We start from the raw sequence: 20,100 nt of genomic DNA, 5'->3' as shown, positions 1-20,100 counted from the left end.
CAGGTGAATTAGAGATTGAGAAAGATCATGAGGAACTTTTGTTAGGTGGTTTAAAGATAAATCTAATGCCTTCCAAAGCTTCAGTGAGGAGAAGAATGCTGAAGGTACTGAGGAGATCCTGTATCCTGTTGCTTCCCAAGCTGAGCAAATTGAGAAAGGGCACCTTGTATTGTAATTTTATTAACATCAATATAGAGGCACTCTAGTTTTACAAGTGCTGACATGTTGTTGGCACACAAGATGCTAATCTGGATGTTCTGGAGTTTCAGGATTCAGGACCTCAAGGGAAGACTCTTGCAGGCCATGTTTCTTATTATGACCCAGATGGATGATCTCCAGACCAGAGGGCAGGCCGCGGGGAAGGTGGCGAAGCTTGTTTTTCCAGAACTCGTGTGATCTGAATACATTGGGGTCAATTTGCTTGAGCCCTCCTGATAACAGAATGACTTCTTCAAAGCATTGTAGACCAGAAGAACCCGAAGTATGAAAAAATTGGTTTCATATATATAAATATATAATATTGGTTAGTTTCAAATATATACAGTATATGAAACCAACCAATATAATTGGCCCTAAAGTTGGAGTTTACAAAAAGGAAAAAAAAAAAGTGGAAAAACTGCCATGAACATGATTGATAAATAAATAAATAAATATTTTACAGATTTTGATTCTAAAAAGTTATGTTTTAATTGTATGTGATTTGAATCAAATAAGCACATGCACAAGGTTGAACAACTGTGTGATGGCAATAAATCAATAATAAATAATGCCTTTTGCTCGATGATTGTATCCCAGGTTTATTTTCTGTTAACATCTGCATGAGCCAAAACTTTTGAATATGACATGGCAATCAATCATTTTGATTAATACAAATTTATTCATAAAAAGTTAACAATGCTGAAAGCTGAACACCTGAATATAATTTTGGGACATTTTTATTTTCATTTAATATTTAATTACTTTTTTAAATGTTAATTTTATGTCAAAAGCACTGATCACTAAAAATGTGTGTGTTCATTAATTCTTTAATTAATGATTGATAATTATAAAAATGTGTTTATTATAAAACAAACACTTATTTAATATAAATAAAAACTGAATAATTAATTTAATTTGATTGTTTAATATTATTACTGTGATTATTCTTCTCTTTATTCTTCTTCTTATTAATCATTATTCCTTAACTTTTTCCTCTAACTCCAATGCAGGCTAATAAATATAAACAATATTCAGGGGTATAAAATTAAGGGGGGAAAAAAATCATACATCTGTCAAGTTATGCAAATTAAAAATCTTAACATGTTTTATGCTACTATTTTAACAAATTTACTGTCCTATAATAGGCATAATATTGCAAATCTCTGAGAAATGAATCATGACATGGATAAATGTTTTTACATAAATAATAATAAAAAAAATGCATGATTAAGAAAGGCTGAAATCTTGGTTTAGGTTGTGAAAAAAATTAAATAAAAATAAAGATGTCCCAAATTAAACACGCTCGTCTATCGACTGCTTTTCTCTTGGATCTCATTGTGTGGCAGACCCTACTAATCGCTGTTGACTTGCATTCGATTTCGGATTTCCTGGACAGATGCGCTCGCGGAAAACATCACTTGCACTACGATCACCCTCACTATCTGTCCGTTAAGCAGCCTGGAGTTAACACAACTTTAAACAGCCAAGTGATCTCGCCTGGGAAAAGAGTAAACTAGAGTTATTTGTGTGTTCTTCCTGTATACGTGTTGGTGTTGAATATGTCTGCGGCCGCTGGCGCTGCTCTGTCTCCCGGTTCGGCCCTCTCCGCCGGTCCTGCTGCGAGTCCCGGCTACGGCATGTCCATGTTCCGATGGCTGGAAGTGCTGGAGAAAGAGTTTGATAAGGCGTTTGTGGATGTGGATCTGTTGCTGGGAGAAATCGACCCGGATCAGGCTGACATCACGTACGAGGGCCGTCAGAAGATGACCAGTCTCAGTTCATGTTTTGCTCAGCTGTGTCATAAAGCCCAAACCATCTTTCAGCTGAACCACAAACTAGAGGTGGGTGGAAAATATTCTTCTTTTTGTTCTTTTAATCCTTGTGCGTAAAAATACAGAATAATATTATATATGAATATTATTTTCCACTTTCACTGACTTAGATTTTTTAACCAACATCAGGTCTGATAAGAACTACCAAATATTCATTACTTTTCAGGATCCTTTAAATGCCAGTTTGTTTATATAATGCCACTGTTGTTTTTACACACACACACACACACACACACACACACACACACACACACACACACCCACACCCACACACATTTCTCAATACACACTCTGACATCCATACAAACACACCCACACAATTTTAGCTGCATCATTTATTCAATTGGCCTGCAGTGATCTATAATACAGAAAATAGGGAAAAAGCATGTATTTGCTCCACAGGCTAAACATGAGAAAATTGCCACCATCTGATGGAAGATATATATTTTTATATTTTTGAAGCCAGGGCTCTGGAATGAAACTATAATATCATAGAATTCATGATTGTATGCCTTAATGGCACATACATAAACAAACTGATGGCAAGTTTACAAGCATGTGTGCTGCATTCTGAATTCACTGGAAATATTGCTTTGCATGATATGGGCAAATAATTCAAAGCATGCAAACCTTGTTGGTGTAGCTGCAAAACTAGAAGCCCTGGGTAAATAAACCTCTTAAACCTGCTGAGCTAGTTACAGCCAGAGGCATGTTATTTCTGTTTCATTTGTCTATAGTCCATCACATATAAGATTTCTAAAGAAATGTGGATTTAAACTGTAATTTGAACTACAGAATCACTGACTTGTATATTATGTTTCTATATCTCAACTAGGGCTGAGTATTGATATAGATTTCCCAATTCAATTTGATCAAAATCAATTCCTGTGGGTATATTTCAGTTATAATGTCCCTTTTCTTTACATATGATAGAAACTCTCCCAGCCAATGCGGTTAATTATACAGGGGAACTTCTTACAAGGTACATTTATGAAAATATTAGAGTTACTCATTTTATTTTATTAGTTTTCATTTTGATCATATTTTGGCTTTTTTTTTTTTTAATGAACAAATCCATGTATTCAATGAATCAATAAATATGATATAATATTTTGTTACAAGTTTATAGTTTATGGTAACAAAATGTATGCTATTTAGGCATATTTACATTGATTTGTTGAACACGTGCTAAAACCGATACAGTCTCTTTGACAAATCTGGCATTTCTGTAAAGAGTGTCTTTAAATTAACGCATGCTAATGAGAGAGACTTGAATGGCATGATCTCATCTGTGCCATGCATGAATAGAATTAAAGGTAAAAAAAAAAATATGTTTTATCAACAACTGACTGAAGAGAACAGAAAGTTCTATTTCTTTTCTGAAATTGACATCAACTGTTTTTTCAGAGCTGGTGCATGTTGTTACAATTTTGTGAAAGATTATGAAGCTAAAGTTTTAAAAATAAATTCTCCTGTTGAATAACATGCATTGGTGAATCATGCACAGTAAAACCAAAAATGTGTATTATGTAAAAGGAATTTAATGTTGACTGAATCTACTTATGTGAGGTTGTTTCCAAAGTACCCGCCTAAATGTCTAAACCGAACAACATCTTTGAAGGGCTGCTACTATAAGTACGTTCTCGGCATGCAACAATGGGGCATTTTTCTCCAGTTATAGGCTGCCTCCCACACACTGAACTCCTTTGAGGTACCTAGTTGCCTCAGTTTTTTGAGCCACAAGAACCAATGACGCTTTTATTTTTAAGGGGAAGATATTCGGTTTTGCCAGTAGAATAAAATGATAAAATAGAGACTTGTTTTCTAACATTTTAAAGAAAATTGTGTCAGATTCTATTGGGAGGCACCTCAGTGGGACTTGGAAGTATTCAGAGGGGCCATTGGATTCATATTAATCACTTACTACTTTAGTTTCAGTACAACAACAGTGCTGACAGATAAAAGAAAACTTATGCTGTTTTTCTGCTGAAAACGAGAGTCCCTCAGCTAACCTTGGCTATCCAATGGAGGCCATGCACATAAATCAATGAGTGATTTTTCTATGAGAGGACTTTACTTCTGTCCTTGACAAAGCGACACAACTTAAGAGGCTGAAATACTGGATGACTGAGCTGCTTTCTAATGACAGGGCCATCAGATGGAGCATGGCTCTCATTATACACTCTGGCTGTGCTCATTAATGGGTGTGTCAGCTGAGACATCTTCTGAAGAGAAGAGGAAATGTTAGAGAGAGGAAGAGAATTAATAAACTGTTTTCAAGCTAAATCTTGCTGTCTTTCTATGTGATGTAAAATAGAGCATCAAATATTTTTTTTATTAATTTTTTTAAATTTAATTAACTAATTGGCCCCATTTACACCTAGTATTACCAGCCATTACCAACGTCTCAGGCGATCTGAGCACAAGTGGACTAAATACAGCTGTAAACTGGACCCAAAATAATTTGTGACCAGATCATTCAACCCGTATTTGGATGTAGTCAAAATAGATGTGACCACTTCGCATTTGTATTGTGATCTGATGCGTTCTTATGTGTCCCAACTGATCAGTCAATCAACCATTGTGCTAAAATAAGGGTTTTCAGCTTTTCTGGATCATTAGGGCTGTAAAAGGAAAAAAATCTGTCCAAGCAGCCGAGAACCATGTTTCAATGACTTATAGTATGTGTGCTAACCACCAGGTCTGACACCATTTCATCATTAAAACAGTGTTTCTAAATCTAATCTTGAAAAGCCATAAAATGTCAAAATCTAGAATGAAGTATTTCCTTTGAAATGGGCACTGAGAATCAGCAGTTGCCTTCATTTTCCATCATCTGTATGACTGTACGATTCTGGACAGGGTGAAAGATGGTGCAATACTTAATAATATGGTGTAATGCTTAGAGCATACTCAGACTCTGTTTGTGTATGATACATGGGTGGCTTTTTATTAATATCTATGTGTATGTGTATGTGCTTCAGGCTCAGCTGGTAGACCTGCGCTCAGAGCTGACGGATGTTCAGGCAGAGAAGGCCGTGGTGGAGAAGGAGGTTCATGAACAGCTTCTGCAACTCCACGCCATGCAGCTTAAACTCCAAGCCAAATCTGGCCAGATGGTGGACTCTGACTCCATCAAGGACAGGATGGTAGGCACAACACAACTCCATCCTAAAGTCTATTTTGTTGCGGTATCCCATAGAATATCAGCTTAGCAACACATGCACTTCACTTAAGGAGCCCTATTTGTTAAGATGCTGCCTATATTGACAGATGACAGAAAGGCCACTAGGTTTTGGAACATAGCTTAGGTCAGTTATTCTTTTCTGAAATAGCGTCTGGCAGGCCACTCTTAGTGGTTTAGATAACATGTCAACACTGAGGACAACAGTTTTATTTGCCAATTATTTAGCCAAAAATATGTGGGCACCTGATCTCTGAATATCTTATTCCACATTAATGGGTATTAATATAGACTTCATTCCCCCTTTGCTGCAGTAATGGCCTCCACTTCTTTGGGAAAGTGTTCCACTGGATGATGGGACACTTGGAGGGAGTTGCCTCCAGTGAGGTGTCTTTAGGACATTGCAGTGATTTTGTGTGATTTAGGCTAGTTTGGTGTTGGTTTTGAGTGGGGTTAAGAACAGGCCAATCAGATCTTCCACCCCTTCTCAACAAACCATTTCTTGACAAACTAGGAACTTATTTTGTGCACAGAACTATTGTAGCAGAAAGGGCTTTGCCAAACAAACCACTAAGTGTAATGGTGTAGATGGTCATTGTGCACTGTAGGATTAGTTTTTCATTCATTTGAACATTGGTCACTGTGAAACAATGACAAATCCAGAATATTGTCCTGCCACTACAAATGCAAAACACTGAAACAAGACAAAAGGAAAAAAGACTTGTCCCGCCAAATGTGTGTTACACACACACACACACACACACACACACACACACACACACACACACACATGGTAATTGACCTATTTGATATGTACATGAATCTGAGCATAGTTGGGTCTAACCTCACAAGACACATTTTGGTCATTACTCAATTATAACTAAATGTGTTGTTACAGGGTTTTGCCTGTGCACACTGTTATTTCTCTGCCACCAAACTTCTGGATTGGCACAATGCATTCATGGCATTTTCTGTCACCTTCCAAAGTGAGACTTTCCCATAAGACTCTCAGATTTTCAAACATGGTTCACACCTCTTGAAAAGGAGTTTCCACACCTCTGGAGTCCAACAGTGTCAATGTCGATCCAACACTTTGTGCATTGTGCACAGTTATTTTAGTCTGGTGCCATTTGAAAGTAATTTACGAAGCTCCCAAGTTGATTTTTGTGCTGATATTTCTTTTGGAGGAAGTCTGGGACTCGACAGTGAGTCTTGCACTTAACGCTTCAGCACACTTTCAGCATTCGGCTGTCCCGTTTTGAGTTTCTGTGGCTGAAATGTCATTGATCCTAGACTTCTTCACTTCACACTACCATCACTTGGAGTAGCCAAGGGCACACATCTAAAAGCTGACTTGTATGTCTACTGAGATTACATAGCTGTATGCTTCAGTTTATCCAGCTGTCAAGTCAATGGTGTGGTTAGATTCTCCAAGTCGTATCCACATACCTTTGGCTGCGTAGTGTAGCTATGACATTTGGTGGGATTTTTTTAATGATAGGAGTAGTAGTTATAGAGGGTATTTGATTAAATGTATGATCAGTTGTAATCAATGCTAACCTAGCTCTGGTAAGGTCGGCGCACTGCTGTCTTCCTGACTTAACCCTGCTGAAGTACAGACTGATGATGCTTAACGTTTAACACTGCCACTCTAACCTTTGACCCTCTGTTTCTCTTCTCAACCTTAAGCCTGTGCCCTCAGTGGAGGAGATGGTAAGTTTTATATAATTTTAAGTCAGTGTGTGTCTTGTCTAACGTCGCTTTTTGTTTCTGTTTGTCTAATTCTTTCTGTTAATGCTTCTGCTGTCTATTTTAACATCCTTAAAGTAGAATAATGTTCTTTGTGAACTAGATTATCAAAGTATTTTGTCTTGTTTTCCAGGAAAAATGTCTAAACGTACTTAAAACACAATACATTTGCATAAGAATGCAAAAAATTATAATATACTGTATAAGCTGAGCTTAATTGATTTTTCTTTCCATACTTTTTTGTTTTAGGCATAAATCTTGCTTAAATCTTATGCTTAAAGCTACAAAAAGAATTGCCAAATTAGCTAAGAAAAATGCATTTCATTCAAAATATTCTCTCGAAGCAAATCTTAATATCTTATGCAATTTTGCTACTCTTGCACTTAGACACGCCGGAAAAAACTTCAAGTCAGGTATATGGTGTATCGTTTGAACTTCTGTATTTGTGTTACATAAAAATAAGTCCTGAAAACATTTGTGTCAGAAATCAGTGACACCTAGAGGCCATGTGGTAGAAATATTCATGTGAATATAAAAGTCTTTCAAAAAGCACTTAAAAAGACACATCATATATCAAAGCTCTAATTCTCAGGAAAGTGACTGCACAGTTTATTTTGTTGTCCTAATACCACAGTTTGAAAGATTTTCAAAAGAATCACAAAGTGAAATATGATATCTGTAAGACATCAAATACAACCATCTCTTTTATGTGCAGATCACTGCTGCTGTAAGCCCCAAAATAGCTAAACTTTACATCTGCTTTTACCTTAGGCAGTTTTCAAAAAAATTAGCCATTTTTTACTTGTCTGTGAGCTTGCTTAGCTGAATAATCCAATGTTTTATCTTAGATGTCCAGAACAAAATATGCAGTCCAGCAGGAAAAGCATGACAAACAAATGATTGGAATATATATTATTGACTATAGATTGCAAAGTGGAGGATCTCAGCTTTCTAATGAGCCCTAGATTGTGAATCTAGTACTCTCAGAGGCTGAGATATTCAATGAAAGAATGGGGGTGGTGCATGAACTGAAAATTAGACTGAATGTCTATGGACAAGCACATCTGTTGATGGAGGATAAATTATTTTTTTCTAGTACATACTACCATCTAGTGGATTAAAATAATATTTTTTGAGAGAAGTGAACAGAACAAAAATTACATGCTTACAAATTTAGGAAAAAAAATATATATACAATATTATTTATAAATAATTGGAGTATTTTAATTGGTGTAGTCCACAGTAGATGGTGAGCTTTTAAATTTGAGTGTGAAAAATTGCAGGCAGCTGTCCAAAAATGCCCCAGAGTTGAAGAGGTTAAGGTTGTTTATACATTACTAGAAAACAAGAAAAATTTACTGATTAAGAAACATTTTTATTAGCTATTCTATAAGCTAATTCATGTCACACTATTGATTGAATATAAATTCCATGCTGTTAATTCTAAGTTTGTTAAAATTCTCAGTCTTAAGTACATGCACATTTGGTTGTGTGTGGAAGCAACAGAGTGTTTATTTGTTCCTGTCTATCGTGTGTACTGTTGTGAAGTTGTAATGTTTTTGTGGTCATTTTAGTGATGTAAAATTGGTTTGTCCTGTCCTCTTGGGTAGCACATTGGAAGGGCTGGTGATAATTTTAATTTTATTTGACCTTCTGGGATCTCATACATACATACCCCAGTCGTCTTAGCTCAGTCAGCACAGACATTCATACATCCTGCACAGTGCAAGAGGTCCAGCTCTGTAAACACTCATAATTTGTCTTTGTGTATTTCACAGGAGAAGGAACTGGAGGCAAGTAAGAAAGAAAAGGTGAAAGAGGTCAAGTTGGAGGCAGAGGTCAAGATGCTCAAGAAAGAAAACGAGGCCCTCCGCAGGCATATTGCGGTACTACAGGCAGAAGTGTATGGAGCCAGACTGGCAGCCAAGTACCTGGACAAGGAGCTGGCTGGGAGGTATGAGAAAACGAAAGCTTCTGTTCATTTTCACACATCTGCTATTGGTTATAGCTAAAGTGTGTAAAAGCTCAGTGAGCAAAGACGCTGAATACCACCCCTGAATTCCTGAGTTTGAATCCAGGGTGTGCAGAGTGACTCCAGCAAGGCTTCTTAAGCAACCAATTGGCCCAGTTGCAAGGGAGGGTAGAGTTACATAAGTTACCTTGCTCGTGGTCACTATATGGTGGTTCTCGCTCTCGTTGGGGCACGTGGTGAGTTGTGCATGGATGCCACGGTGAATAGAGTGAGCCTCCACATGCACTAAGTCTCCTCAGCCATGTGATAAGATGTGTGGGCTAACTGTATCAGAAGCACCTGAAATTTGTCCTGTGTTCAGGTGTTTGAAAAACAATCATTATTTTTGCTGAGGTGGCAGGCACAGAGCTCTAAGTTTCACTTTAAAGCTTGAATGCTCTTTTTTTCAGAGTGCAGCAGATCCAGTTGCTGGGGAGAGACATGAAAGGACCAGCTCATGACAAACTGTGGAATCAACTTGAAGCTGAAATTCACCTGCACCGCCATAAAACAGTCATCCGAGCCTGCAGGGGGCGCAATGATCCCAAGAAGCCCTTGCCATCACCAGTAGGGCATGTAAGCAGAATTTCATTTAATCATGATAGCACTGTTGGCAACTGAAAGACCGTATTCTCTGCAGTGCCATTTTTTATGGGAATGACAGTAAGGCTGTGAGGGATAGACTTACAGTCCCTTCGATTGCATTGACCATAAATAGCCATGTACAGGTTCAAGATTACATCTAAAGCTATGGAGTTTTTAGTCTACTGATTTTTTTGGAAAGATGCTTTTCTCAGTGTTTTGCCAGCGAAATGGTCCAAAACACTTTAAAGTTGTCATGAAATCTAAATTGACTCTGTTTAATTTATAATTGCGTGTTATTGGTCTTGTTGTGAAGGTTTCACCCATGCATATTTGCTATTTTATTAAAAAATTTAATTGACCTTGTAATCTTAAATCACAATGTCATAACTTCCTCTTACGTTGAAATGACTGACGCTTCTCTGCTGACGTTTGCAAGTGGTAGTCATTTTTAACCCCGCCTCTTCAAGAGTCTTAATTTAGAGTAAACAAACTTGCCATCAAAGCAGTTAATGCACAGATGATAAGGTGTATTTTTGGCTGTTTCCCCCCAAAACTCCCATTCCTTACGCACTTCCTTGGTTATGGGCCAGTTGGCTTGAATACAAATTTTAGAGGAGGAGGAATAAGGGGAATTCCCGTTTGGGTTTGAGACAATTGCTGATATTATCAATACTGAATACAACACGACTCCGATGCCTCTGGAGTTTATTCATATTTTTAAAGGTCACCCTTTTCACAAGTTTAAATTTAAACCTTTGGTGTCCCCAGAATGTGAAGTTTCAGCTCAAAATACCGTACAGATCATTTATTATACCATGTTGAAAATGCCAATTTTTGGGTGGGAATAAAAATAAGCTGCTTTTGTGTGTGTGTGTCTTTAAATGCAAATGAGCTGGTGCTCCCTGCCCCGTATCCAGAATAGGGCGGAGTTTTGACATCTCTGTTTCGGATAACTAGACATCATAAGCAATATGACTGACAGCTAAAATAGTGGTGTTCAGCCCTATCTGTTTGAACCGGAGTCAGACACTGATAAGGGAGAGACTCCGTCAGAAGGAACAACTTTAAGAATGAACCAGGAAGTTTCCAAATTGTTATTTGATAAATGTATTTATTTGTTGTAGAGTTTATTTCAGCAGTTTTGCAAACATGGATGAGCAACACACACACAAATATTCGCTATAACGGAACAACACACACACACACACACAAATATTCGCTATAACGGAACAACACACACACACACACACAAACAAACAAGCATGTCCGTCGGCAGTGTCCGTCAGCAGTCGTGGGCAGGACCTGTACAAAGTGATGTCACTTTGTACAGAATCTGCGAACGGCTTGTTCTGAGACGGTGCTTATGATTAATGGGAAAAAAAAAAAAAGGACTGGGTGGATTTTTATCATTATAGGGTGGTTGTGTACACACACTGCCTACACACATTTATGTTCAAACAGCATGTAAGTGGATTTTGCATAATAGGTCCCCTTTAAATGCAGATACCCTGGGATGTACTGCAAAAGTACGTGTTTTTTCCTTTTATATTTAATGTATTGTGATCCAGAACGTTAAAATATTGTGATATTTTACTTACTCGTTTCTCAGCAGCATTCTCGTCTTAAGCAAAGACAGCAATGTGCTTTTATCAGTGTGTTAAGATCGCTGCTCAATTTCTCCAGTAATTGGCTCTGGCCCAAGCAGCATATCTCACAATACGGAAGTAAATTCTATCACAACTTGCGTTACATGCCGACTTTTAAACAACACTACAACCCATTGAGCAGTCTGTAAGTCTATCCCTCACAGCCTTGTTTTCATTCACATAAAAGATGAAAGATGCCGCTGCTGTAAATAAGGTCCATAGCCACGAGAATGATTTGCCTGTTGTTTTGATTTGAATATTTGATCTCGTCCATCTACCTCTCCAGGAAACAGATTCTTTGAAAAAGACCCAGGGAGTCGGCCCTATACGCAAAGTGGTTCTGACTAAAGAAGACCATGAGGGACTTGGCATCTCCATCACTGTGAGTTCAAACTTTGAATGTACAGTATACTCTAATTTAGGCATTGTTTTATCATAAACATCAATGAATGTCCCAAGATCAAAGTCCTGATTTGATGTTTGCATTCCTGTCATTAAACAGGGCGGTAAAGAGCACGGAGTTCCCATCCTCATCTCCGAGATCCATCCCACCCAGCCTGCAGAGCGCTGTGGAGGCCTACATGTGGGAGATGCCATCTTAGCTGTCAACAACATCAACCTGAGAGATGCAAAGCACAAAGAGGCTGTCACCATTCTCTCACAGCAGGTGAGACACGCACACACAGAGCTCAAACAGACTGTTACTCAGTTTAGTTTGCAGCTCATTGAGGGGGGCGGTCACATCAAGCTTAGCATGTGACCTATAACTTATTATTAGAACGGTTTTAAATCACATTTTCACCACCCACAGGTTAAGATGCTCCTTAATTGGGCTCGTGAGGTGTAAATGGAAGCGATATGAACATTCCTCTTTAAAGGGATAGTTCACCCAAAATCGAATCATTTACCTAACCTTCATGTCGCTCATTTGACTTTCTATCTTCCATGGAACACAAATGGAGATGTTAGGCAGTGACTGAGGCTTGCATTCTGCCTAACATCTCCATTTGTGTTCCACAGAAGATAGTCAAATAGGTTCTGAGTGAAATGAAGGCTAGTTAAATTGCATCATTTTCATTTACAAGCTAGGAGTGGTGGTGGTGTAGTGGTCTAAGCACATAACTGGTAATCTGGTAATCTGGTAATCAGAAGGATGTTGGTTCGAGCCCCACAGCCACCACCATTGTGTCCTTGTGGCCTTTCAGTGCTGCGAAAGTATTCGGCCCCCTTGAACTTTTCGACCTTTTGCCACATTTCAGGCTTCAAATATAAAGATATAAAACTGTAATTTTTTGTGAAGAATCAACAACAAGTGGGACACAATCATGAAGTGGAACGAAATTTATTGGATATTTCAAACTCTTTTAATAAATAAAAAACTAAAAAATTGGGCGTGCAAAATTATTCAGCCCCTTTACTTTCAGTGCTGCAAACTCTCTCCAGAAGTTCAGTGAGGATCTCTGAATGATCCAATGTTGACCTAAATGACTAATGATGATAAATAGAATCCACCTGTGTGTAATCAAGTCTCCGTATAAATGCACCGGCTCTGTGATAGTCTCAGAGGTCCGTTTAAAGCACAGAGAGCATCATGAAGAACAAGGAACACACCAGGCAGGTCCGAGATACTGTTGTGGAGAAGTTTAAAGCCGGATTTGGATACAGAAAGATTTCCCAAGCTTTAAACATCCCAAGGAGCACTGTGCAAGCGATAATATTGAAATGGAAGGAGTATCAGACCACTGCAAATCTACCAAAACCCGGCCGTCCCTCTAAACTTTCAGCTCATACAAGGAGAAGACTGATCAGAGATGCAGCCAAGAGGCCCGTGATCACTCTGGATGAACTGCAGAGATCTATAGCTGAGGTGGGAGACTCTGTCCATAGGACAACAATCAGTCATATACTGCACAAATCTGGCCTTTATGGAAGAGTGGCAAGAAGAAAGCCATTTCTTAAAGATATCCATAAAAAGTGTCATTTAAAGTTTGCCACAAGCCACCTGGGAGACACACCAAACATGTGGAAGAAGGTGCTCTGGTCAGATGAAACCAAAATCGAACTTTTTGGCAACAATACAAAACGTTATGTTTGGCGTAAAAGCAACACAGCTCATCACCCTGAACACACCATCCCCACTGTCAAACATGGTGGTGGCAGCATCATGGTTTGGGCCTGCTTTTCTTCAGCAGGGACAGGGAAGATGGTTAAAATTGATGGGAAGATGGATGGAGCTAAATACAGGACCATTCTGGAAGAAAACCTGATGGAGTCTGCAAAAGACCTTAGACTGGGACGGAGATTTGTCTTCCAACAAGACAATGATCCAAAACATAAAGCAAAATCTACAATGGAATGGTTCACAAATAAACATATCCAGGTGTTAGAATGGCCAAGTCAAAGTCCAGACCTGAATCCAATCGAGAATCTGTGGAAAGAACTGAAAACTGCTGTTCACAAACGCTCTCCATCCAACCTCACTGAGCTCGAGCTGTTTTGCAAGGAGGAATGGGCAAGAATTTCAGTCTCTCGATGTGCAAAACTGATAGAGACATACCCGAAGCGACTTACAGCTGTAATCGCAGCAAAAGGTGGCGCTACAAAGTATTAACTTAAGGGTGCTAAATAATTTTGCACGCAGAATTTTTCAGTTTTTTATTTGTTAAAGTTTGAAATATCCAATAAATTTCGTTCCACTTCATGATTGTGTCCCACTTGTTGTTGATTCTTCACAAAAAATTACAGTTTTATATATTTATGTTTGAAGCCTGAAATGTGGCAAAAGTTCAAGGGGGCCGAATACTTTCGCAAGGCACTGTAACTCCAGGTTGCTCCAGGGGGATTGTCCCTGTAATAAGGGCTCTGTAAGTCGCTTTGGATAAAAGCGTCTGCCAAATGCATAAATGTAAATGTAAATGGAATGACAGTTCTCGGGGGAGTGAAGGGTATAATTACCTTGCATAACAAACAGAACTGACATGCATAGATGCACACATCCAGACACTCACAGAGTGGTTGTTTTTGTCTACAGAGGGGGGAAATCGAGTTTGAAGTGGTTTATGTGGCTCCAGAGGTGGATTCTGATGACGAGAACGTTGAATATGAGGATGATAGTGGCCATCGTTATCGCCTGTACCTGGACGAACTAGAGGAGGGATCAGAAGCCAATCACAACAATGGCACTGCTGACCCCACCTCCCTATTAGGCAAGTGCTTTGAACAAGTTGAATTCCCCTGCCAAATGCCGTTAATCAAAAACAATCCAAAAAGCTTAGTTTAACGGCACCTTGTACACCTGGTATTAACATTGTCCTTGACTTGAGTTTGTATTGGGAATTTGGGGTTGTGCAAAGTGGTCTTTAAATGTCTTTTATAGATAGTTTGATGTTGGACGTCAGCTGAAAATATATTTTTTCATTGCGTTAATTTGTACTAATGAATGGTTCACAATAAGACCTGGGCAGAGTTTACTAAAAGCATCGTAAGCCTGAGTAGATCGTAGAAATCATTGGCGCCAATGGTCTCAACGATCATCTTAAGCTTGCGATGCTTTTGGGAAACGCAACCCTGGATAGTATATTAGAAAAGTAAGTGGGGTCTTGTTTGATTCCTGAGAATTTTGACTTTATTTACACTTTCTCTACTCTGACCTTGCTTTTCCTCTCCCCCTGCAGCTGTGGGGAAGCACTTAGCAAGTAACAGAACAGAGAACGGAGATTCAGCCTTGTCCAGTGAGAGCCCGTCGGAGGACAAGACCTCCAAGACAGCAGAGTCTATAGAGAGTTCCTCTTAGACCTCCAGACAAAAGAAAAAAATCCTGGAGATGGAAGAAGAGCATCAGATGTGAAGATGGAGAGCAGAAAGAGATTAAAACTGCACATGTATATATAATATGTAACATAAGAAATTCTTCTTGTTTTATGGCGCATGAGGAACAGACTGCGTTGACGTCCACTGGAGATGGACTAAACCAATGAGAAACACTGAGAGGACACATTTTTACTCCGCGGCTACAAAGGACTGTCTGAAAATTCACTTCATATCAGTTTAGTTGCAACAAAACAATTGAGAGAGAAAAATGCAGCGCTAAGTAAGATGAGAAATGTGATGGGTTTAAAAAGAATTAGATGGTACAAGCGTTTTGATTCTCATTTCCTCTTGTGTAATCTTTCTGTGCATTTAAAGGGATAGTTCACCCCTCTTGTTGTTCCAAAACGTGTATGACAGTCTTTTGTTCATAGAAGAAAGTCATACAAGTTTGGAACAATATGATGGGCAGTAAATGACAGAATTGTAATTTTTGTGTGAACTGTTTTTTTATGGTTTCTGTAGGTCAGCTGAATTTAAACTGATATGTAGGTTTCCTATTTAAATGATTCATATTTCTCACGTGCTTCTAAAGTAGATGGATAAAGCAATGAGTAACTGTTTACTCAATGTGTATAAAACATCAATAGTTTTTAACCTTTCAGTTTTAGCCTAATGTGAGTCAAATCTAAGATGTTAACGCTGCTGACCCATCCTCTATAGCATAGGTAAACAGGATGATGCTACTTCCTGTTTCGCAGAGGGGTCAGTCTTACGGTCCTCTTCCTTTTTATTCTCTGCATTCGTCACTTATTAATCCAAGAACAAAAATTTGCAGTTTTCCAGTTGCCATAATGTTGATTGAAGAGATTAATTATCTAGGGAGAATTTTTAAGAGTTAAAGGGATAGTTCACACAAAAATGAAAATCCTCTCATCATTTACTCACCCTCATGTCATCCCTGATTTGTACGACTTTCTCTCTTCTGCAGGACACAATAGTTTTTTTTATTTTTTATAAGAATATCTCAGCTGTGTAGGTCCTCACAATACAAGTGAATGGGGTCCAAAACTTTGAAGCTGCAAAAAGCAATCAAAGTAATCCATAAAACTCCAGTGGTTTAATCCATGTCTTCAGAAGTGTTTTTGGGAGAGAACAGTCAGTAATGTATCTCAATTTTCACTATAAGTCTTGACAACAGTCTCTTTTGCATTTTTGGGTGAACTATTCCTTTTAAGAGTGAATTTCAAGCAGCATTGTCCAGGTCATATTACACTCCAAAATAAAAAGAAATAAATAAGAAATTATATTTTGCGTAATGAAAACGGAAGCCTGTTTAAGGAAAAGCATCCTGTCCAGACACATTGATTTCTTTTACATCTGTATAAATTAAATCCAGTAAAAAACAAAATGCAACCATGATGTATGCTTAAATAATAGATTTTGTGTGTGTGTGTGGCGGGGGGGTTGGTGTGGGGTAATGCATGCTTAAAGGAATTTTATGGATTCAATACAATTTAAGATCAATTGACAGCATTTGTAGCTGTCATAATGTTGATTACCACTAAAACATATTTTCAACTCATCTATTATTTATTACAAATAAAAAGCAAAATTGCTGTTACAGATAGGCAACTACAATGTAATGGTTTGGGGGCAGGCCATAAACATTCAAATATACACTTTCAAAAGTACAGCCACAACATTATTTGTGTTGACATGATTTTAGAGTGATAAACTGGCTTAACCTTATCAGTGTAAAGTTATTTCCATATAACTGTGGCCATGTCAAGGCAAAGCTGTAAACCCTGTAAATGATTTTATCACATAAATGGGTATAATGTTTACATATTTTGGCTATACTTTTGAAGTGGTGTATATTTTAATGTTTATGGACTGACAGTAAGGCACTGTAAAATCATTGATTTTCCGGAACATTCCTTTAATTGTCATAAAATAATGTCACAATGCAAAAAATCTTAATGGTTACAAAATTAGACTCTGATATTTGAAATATAATTTCCTATTTTATTCTGAGGTGAAATATGACGAATATTTCTTCCACCATTCCATATCTTCAGAGGAGTATTTTGAACTTCTTTGCCATATACTGTAGGCCTAATAGTGCCATAGGTCCTACTGTATTAAGTGTGTTTGAAAGAGATTACTGATATTGGTTAAGGGTAAGTGTACTTGTATTATTAGATGGCAACGTAGCATAGTTTATTTAAATGTATTTAATCAAGCCAGTTTACTCTATATTTTGTGAAGAAAAACTATAGAAGGGTACAAACATTTTGATATGAGCTTTAGAGGAGTTGAAATAACAATCTTCCCATTTGGCTATCTTGGTTCTGGTGCCTAAAATCTGTGAATTGTAATTACTGTATAGCTCGCTAAAAGAGAATTCCATAATCATCAGTGTTGCTTTTCTGCCATTGAGTTATTTAACATCACTTCATTCTCAAACTGTGGAATATCTATTTCTCAATAGCATCTTTGACTGAATCTCAAGACCTTCTCTGTTGTCCAAAAGGTGTTTATTATAAGACAACAGACCAAATGCACAAATCTGACTGTCTGTACACTGATTACTATATATAAATTAAATAAATGGGCTGTATAGCAACATACATCTTCCCTAAACATGCTAAAGTGTAGCCTAATTGCTATATATAATATAAAATGATCTACAATCACACTGTTTGTCTGTTATTTGTCACCTCACTGTTGTTTACATATGTGTTTTAGATGTTAGGCTGATGAGGGAAGTCAGGACAATCAGCTCATTTAGCCATACAGTCTTATCAGTATGTGGGCTGGTTCAATGGACTATTGTTGTTAATTGTATTTCCTTGTTACTGATTAGTTCATCTGGGTGGTTATTAGTCAGGTGTGATGTGTGCCTGCAGGGCACCAGTTGCTTCCCACACTGCCAGTGCATGGCACAGCACAAACGCAACTTGGATCTGGATGTCAAAGATTTCCCACTTTTCACCTGTTTTCCCAAAATGTTTCTCAATTGTGATTAAAACAACAACAATATATTTTTAAACCACTTATTATTATTTTTTTAAGTGTCTGAAGAAATGTGTTTCTGAAACATATATTTGGAAATGTTCCAAATGTAGTTAATGTATGACATGAAATATTTCAATAAACGTAAATTTACTTGCCCAGAGCATTGCTGAATTTATGGGGTGTTGATAAAAGGGCCTTATTACTGTTGAGCAAATTTGTAGAAAAAGAACAAAAAAAGTTATCCATTAACTGCTGCAGAACCTCTTATAAACGTGAGGGGGCAGTATGACCTGCAAACAGAAGTTCAAACAGCACAATACATTTAAAGAAAAAAATGTACCAAATGAAAATTAATTTTGTCTTCAACATGTATGACTTTGTTCAGCAGAAGAAGAAAAAATAACTTTTGAAGAATATACTAGTTGTTTTTTTTAAATGCCATTCCAAAGAAAGTCATATGGTTTTGGAACAAGGGTGAGTTAACGATGACAGAATTTAATATATATATATATATATATTAGGATTCCCACACTTTTTAATCAATACATTTCCTTGAAATTTTCAGTTCTTTATGATTTTAATTTAATCATAATAATTTAAATAATTTTATTTAAAATGTTATCCCCTTTTTCTCCCAATTTGGAATGCCCAATTCCCAATACTTAGTCGGTCCACCTGGTGGCACGGTTACTCACCTCAATCCGGGTGGCAGAGGACAAGTCTCAGTTGCCTCTGCTTTTCAGAATCTCAATCCACGCATCTTATCATGTGGCTCGTTGTGCACAACACCAGGGAGACTCCCAGCATGTGGAGCCTCAGTCTACTCTCCACAATCCACACACAACTTACCACGAACCCCTTAATCGCGACCACGAGGAGGTTACCCCATGTGTCTCTACCCTCCCTAGCAACCGGGCCAATTTTGGTTGCTTAAGAGACCTGACTGGAGTCACTCAGCATGCCCTGGATTCGAACTCCCGACTCCAGGGGTGGTAGTCAGCGTCAGTACTCGCTGAGCTACCCAGGCCCCCCCATGATTTTACTTTTAAAATCATTTATAGAAAATACACACACACAAGCAATAATTTAGAGCCAATTAAATATTTTAGAGCTGAGAATAACAAAAGATTTCCCTGACTTTTTAAGATTTCACTAGTTTTCATTACATCACAATTTAAAAATGTGCTGCTATTTCCAGCCGTCGGAACCCTGAATGCCACATTTATCAGTCAACCTTTGCATTTAGTTTAAATCCACCCAGAAAAGTATACTAGCCCTCTGCCTCAATCAGCTCCTTAGCTTCATATGTCATGAATCAGTATATCATGAACACGAATTCAGGCACTGGTAAAGGTACTGATCCACTGAACATTGGGACCAGTGGCGGACTGGCCATTGGGAGAACTGGGACTTTTGCCAAAGGGCCGGCCACGAAATGGGGGTGAATTGGCCGTGATAAGCTGAAATGACCCGCCGCGTTATGCAGAACGGGCCACAAAACGGTGCCGTGATATGCCGAAGGGAGCAGTGATGTACAGAAATAGACAGCAGACTGGTCAGATGATCCCTGTCCACCATCGATGGTTCAGGAAGTGATGGCACCAGGATGCATTGTAGGAAGACAACAAGCTTCCTAGAGGGAGTGTGATGCTCTGGACAATGTTCTGCTGAGAAACTCTGTGTCCAGCCATTCATGTGGATATCAATTTGACACGTGCCAACTACCTAAACATAGTTGAAGCCCAGGTACACCCCTTCATTGGCAGTGGCCTGTTTCAGCAGGACAATGCACCCTGCCACACTGCACACGTTATTAAGGTTTGAGGAACATGATGAAGAGTTCAAAGTGCTGACTTGGCCTCCATATTCCCCAGATCTCAATCCGATTGAGCATCTGTGGGATGTGCTGGACTGACAAGTCCAATCCACGATGGCTTCACCTAGCAACTTACATCACTTGAAGGATCTGCTGCTAATGTCTTGGTGCCATATAACGCAGGACACCTTAAGGGGTCTTGTAGAGTCCATGCCTCGGTGGGTCGGCAGTGTTTTGCAGGCACGCAGAGG

The 20,100-nt window shown here is 38.4% G+C and overlaps 1 protein-coding gene across 2 annotated transcripts; it reads left to right on the top strand.

Annotated features, from left to right (window-relative positions):
* Window positions 1-1,556: 1,556 nt before the first annotated feature.
* LOC127622511 (Golgi-associated PDZ and coiled-coil motif-containing protein-like) lies at window positions 1,557-18,185 on the top strand. Of its 2 annotated transcripts, XM_052096615.1 has the most exons (9): window positions 1,557-2,039; window positions 5,015-5,179; window positions 6,904-6,927; window positions 8,742-8,917; window positions 9,385-9,550; window positions 11,492-11,587; window positions 11,708-11,872; window positions 14,237-14,411; window positions 14,880-18,185. In XM_052096615.1, the coding sequence occupies exons 1-9, from the start codon at window positions 1,758-1,760 to the stop codon at window positions 14,996-14,998; spliced, it is 1,368 nt and encodes a 455-aa protein (XP_051952575.1). In that variant the 5' UTR covers window positions 1,557-1,757; the 3' UTR covers window positions 14,999-18,185. The 2 variants fall into 2 exon arrangements, with proteins under 2 accessions (XP_051952575.1, XP_051952576.1); XM_052096616.1 differs by lacking the exon at window positions 6,904-6,927.
* The last annotated feature ends 1,915 nt before the right edge of the window (window positions 18,186-20,100 follow it).

This window comes from Xyrauchen texanus, chromosome 28, assembly GCF_025860055.1.
Source record: "Xyrauchen texanus isolate HMW12.3.18 chromosome 28, RBS_HiC_50CHRs, whole genome shotgun sequence".
Classification (NCBI taxonomy): Eukaryota; Metazoa; Chordata; class Actinopteri; order Cypriniformes; family Catostomidae; genus Xyrauchen; species Xyrauchen texanus.
The sequence above is the reverse complement of the archived record's forward strand: the minus strand, read 5'-3'. Positions and strand labels throughout refer to the sequence as shown.

Bases quoted from the DNA above. Each gene is read 5' to 3' on its own strand.
- LOC127622511 (XM_052096615.1), top strand. From the start codon at position 1,758: ATGTCTGCGGCCGCTGGCGCTGCTCTGTCTCCCGGTTCGGCCCTCTCC. The intron at 5,180-6,903 runs GTAGGCACAACA...CTCAACCTTAAG, and splicing joins ACTCCATCAAGGACAGGATG to CCTGTGCCCTCAGTGGAGGA. The intron at 8,918-9,384 runs GTATGAGAAAAC...TCTTTTTTTCAG, and splicing joins GACAAGGAGCTGGCTGGGAG to AGTGCAGCAGATCCAGTTGC.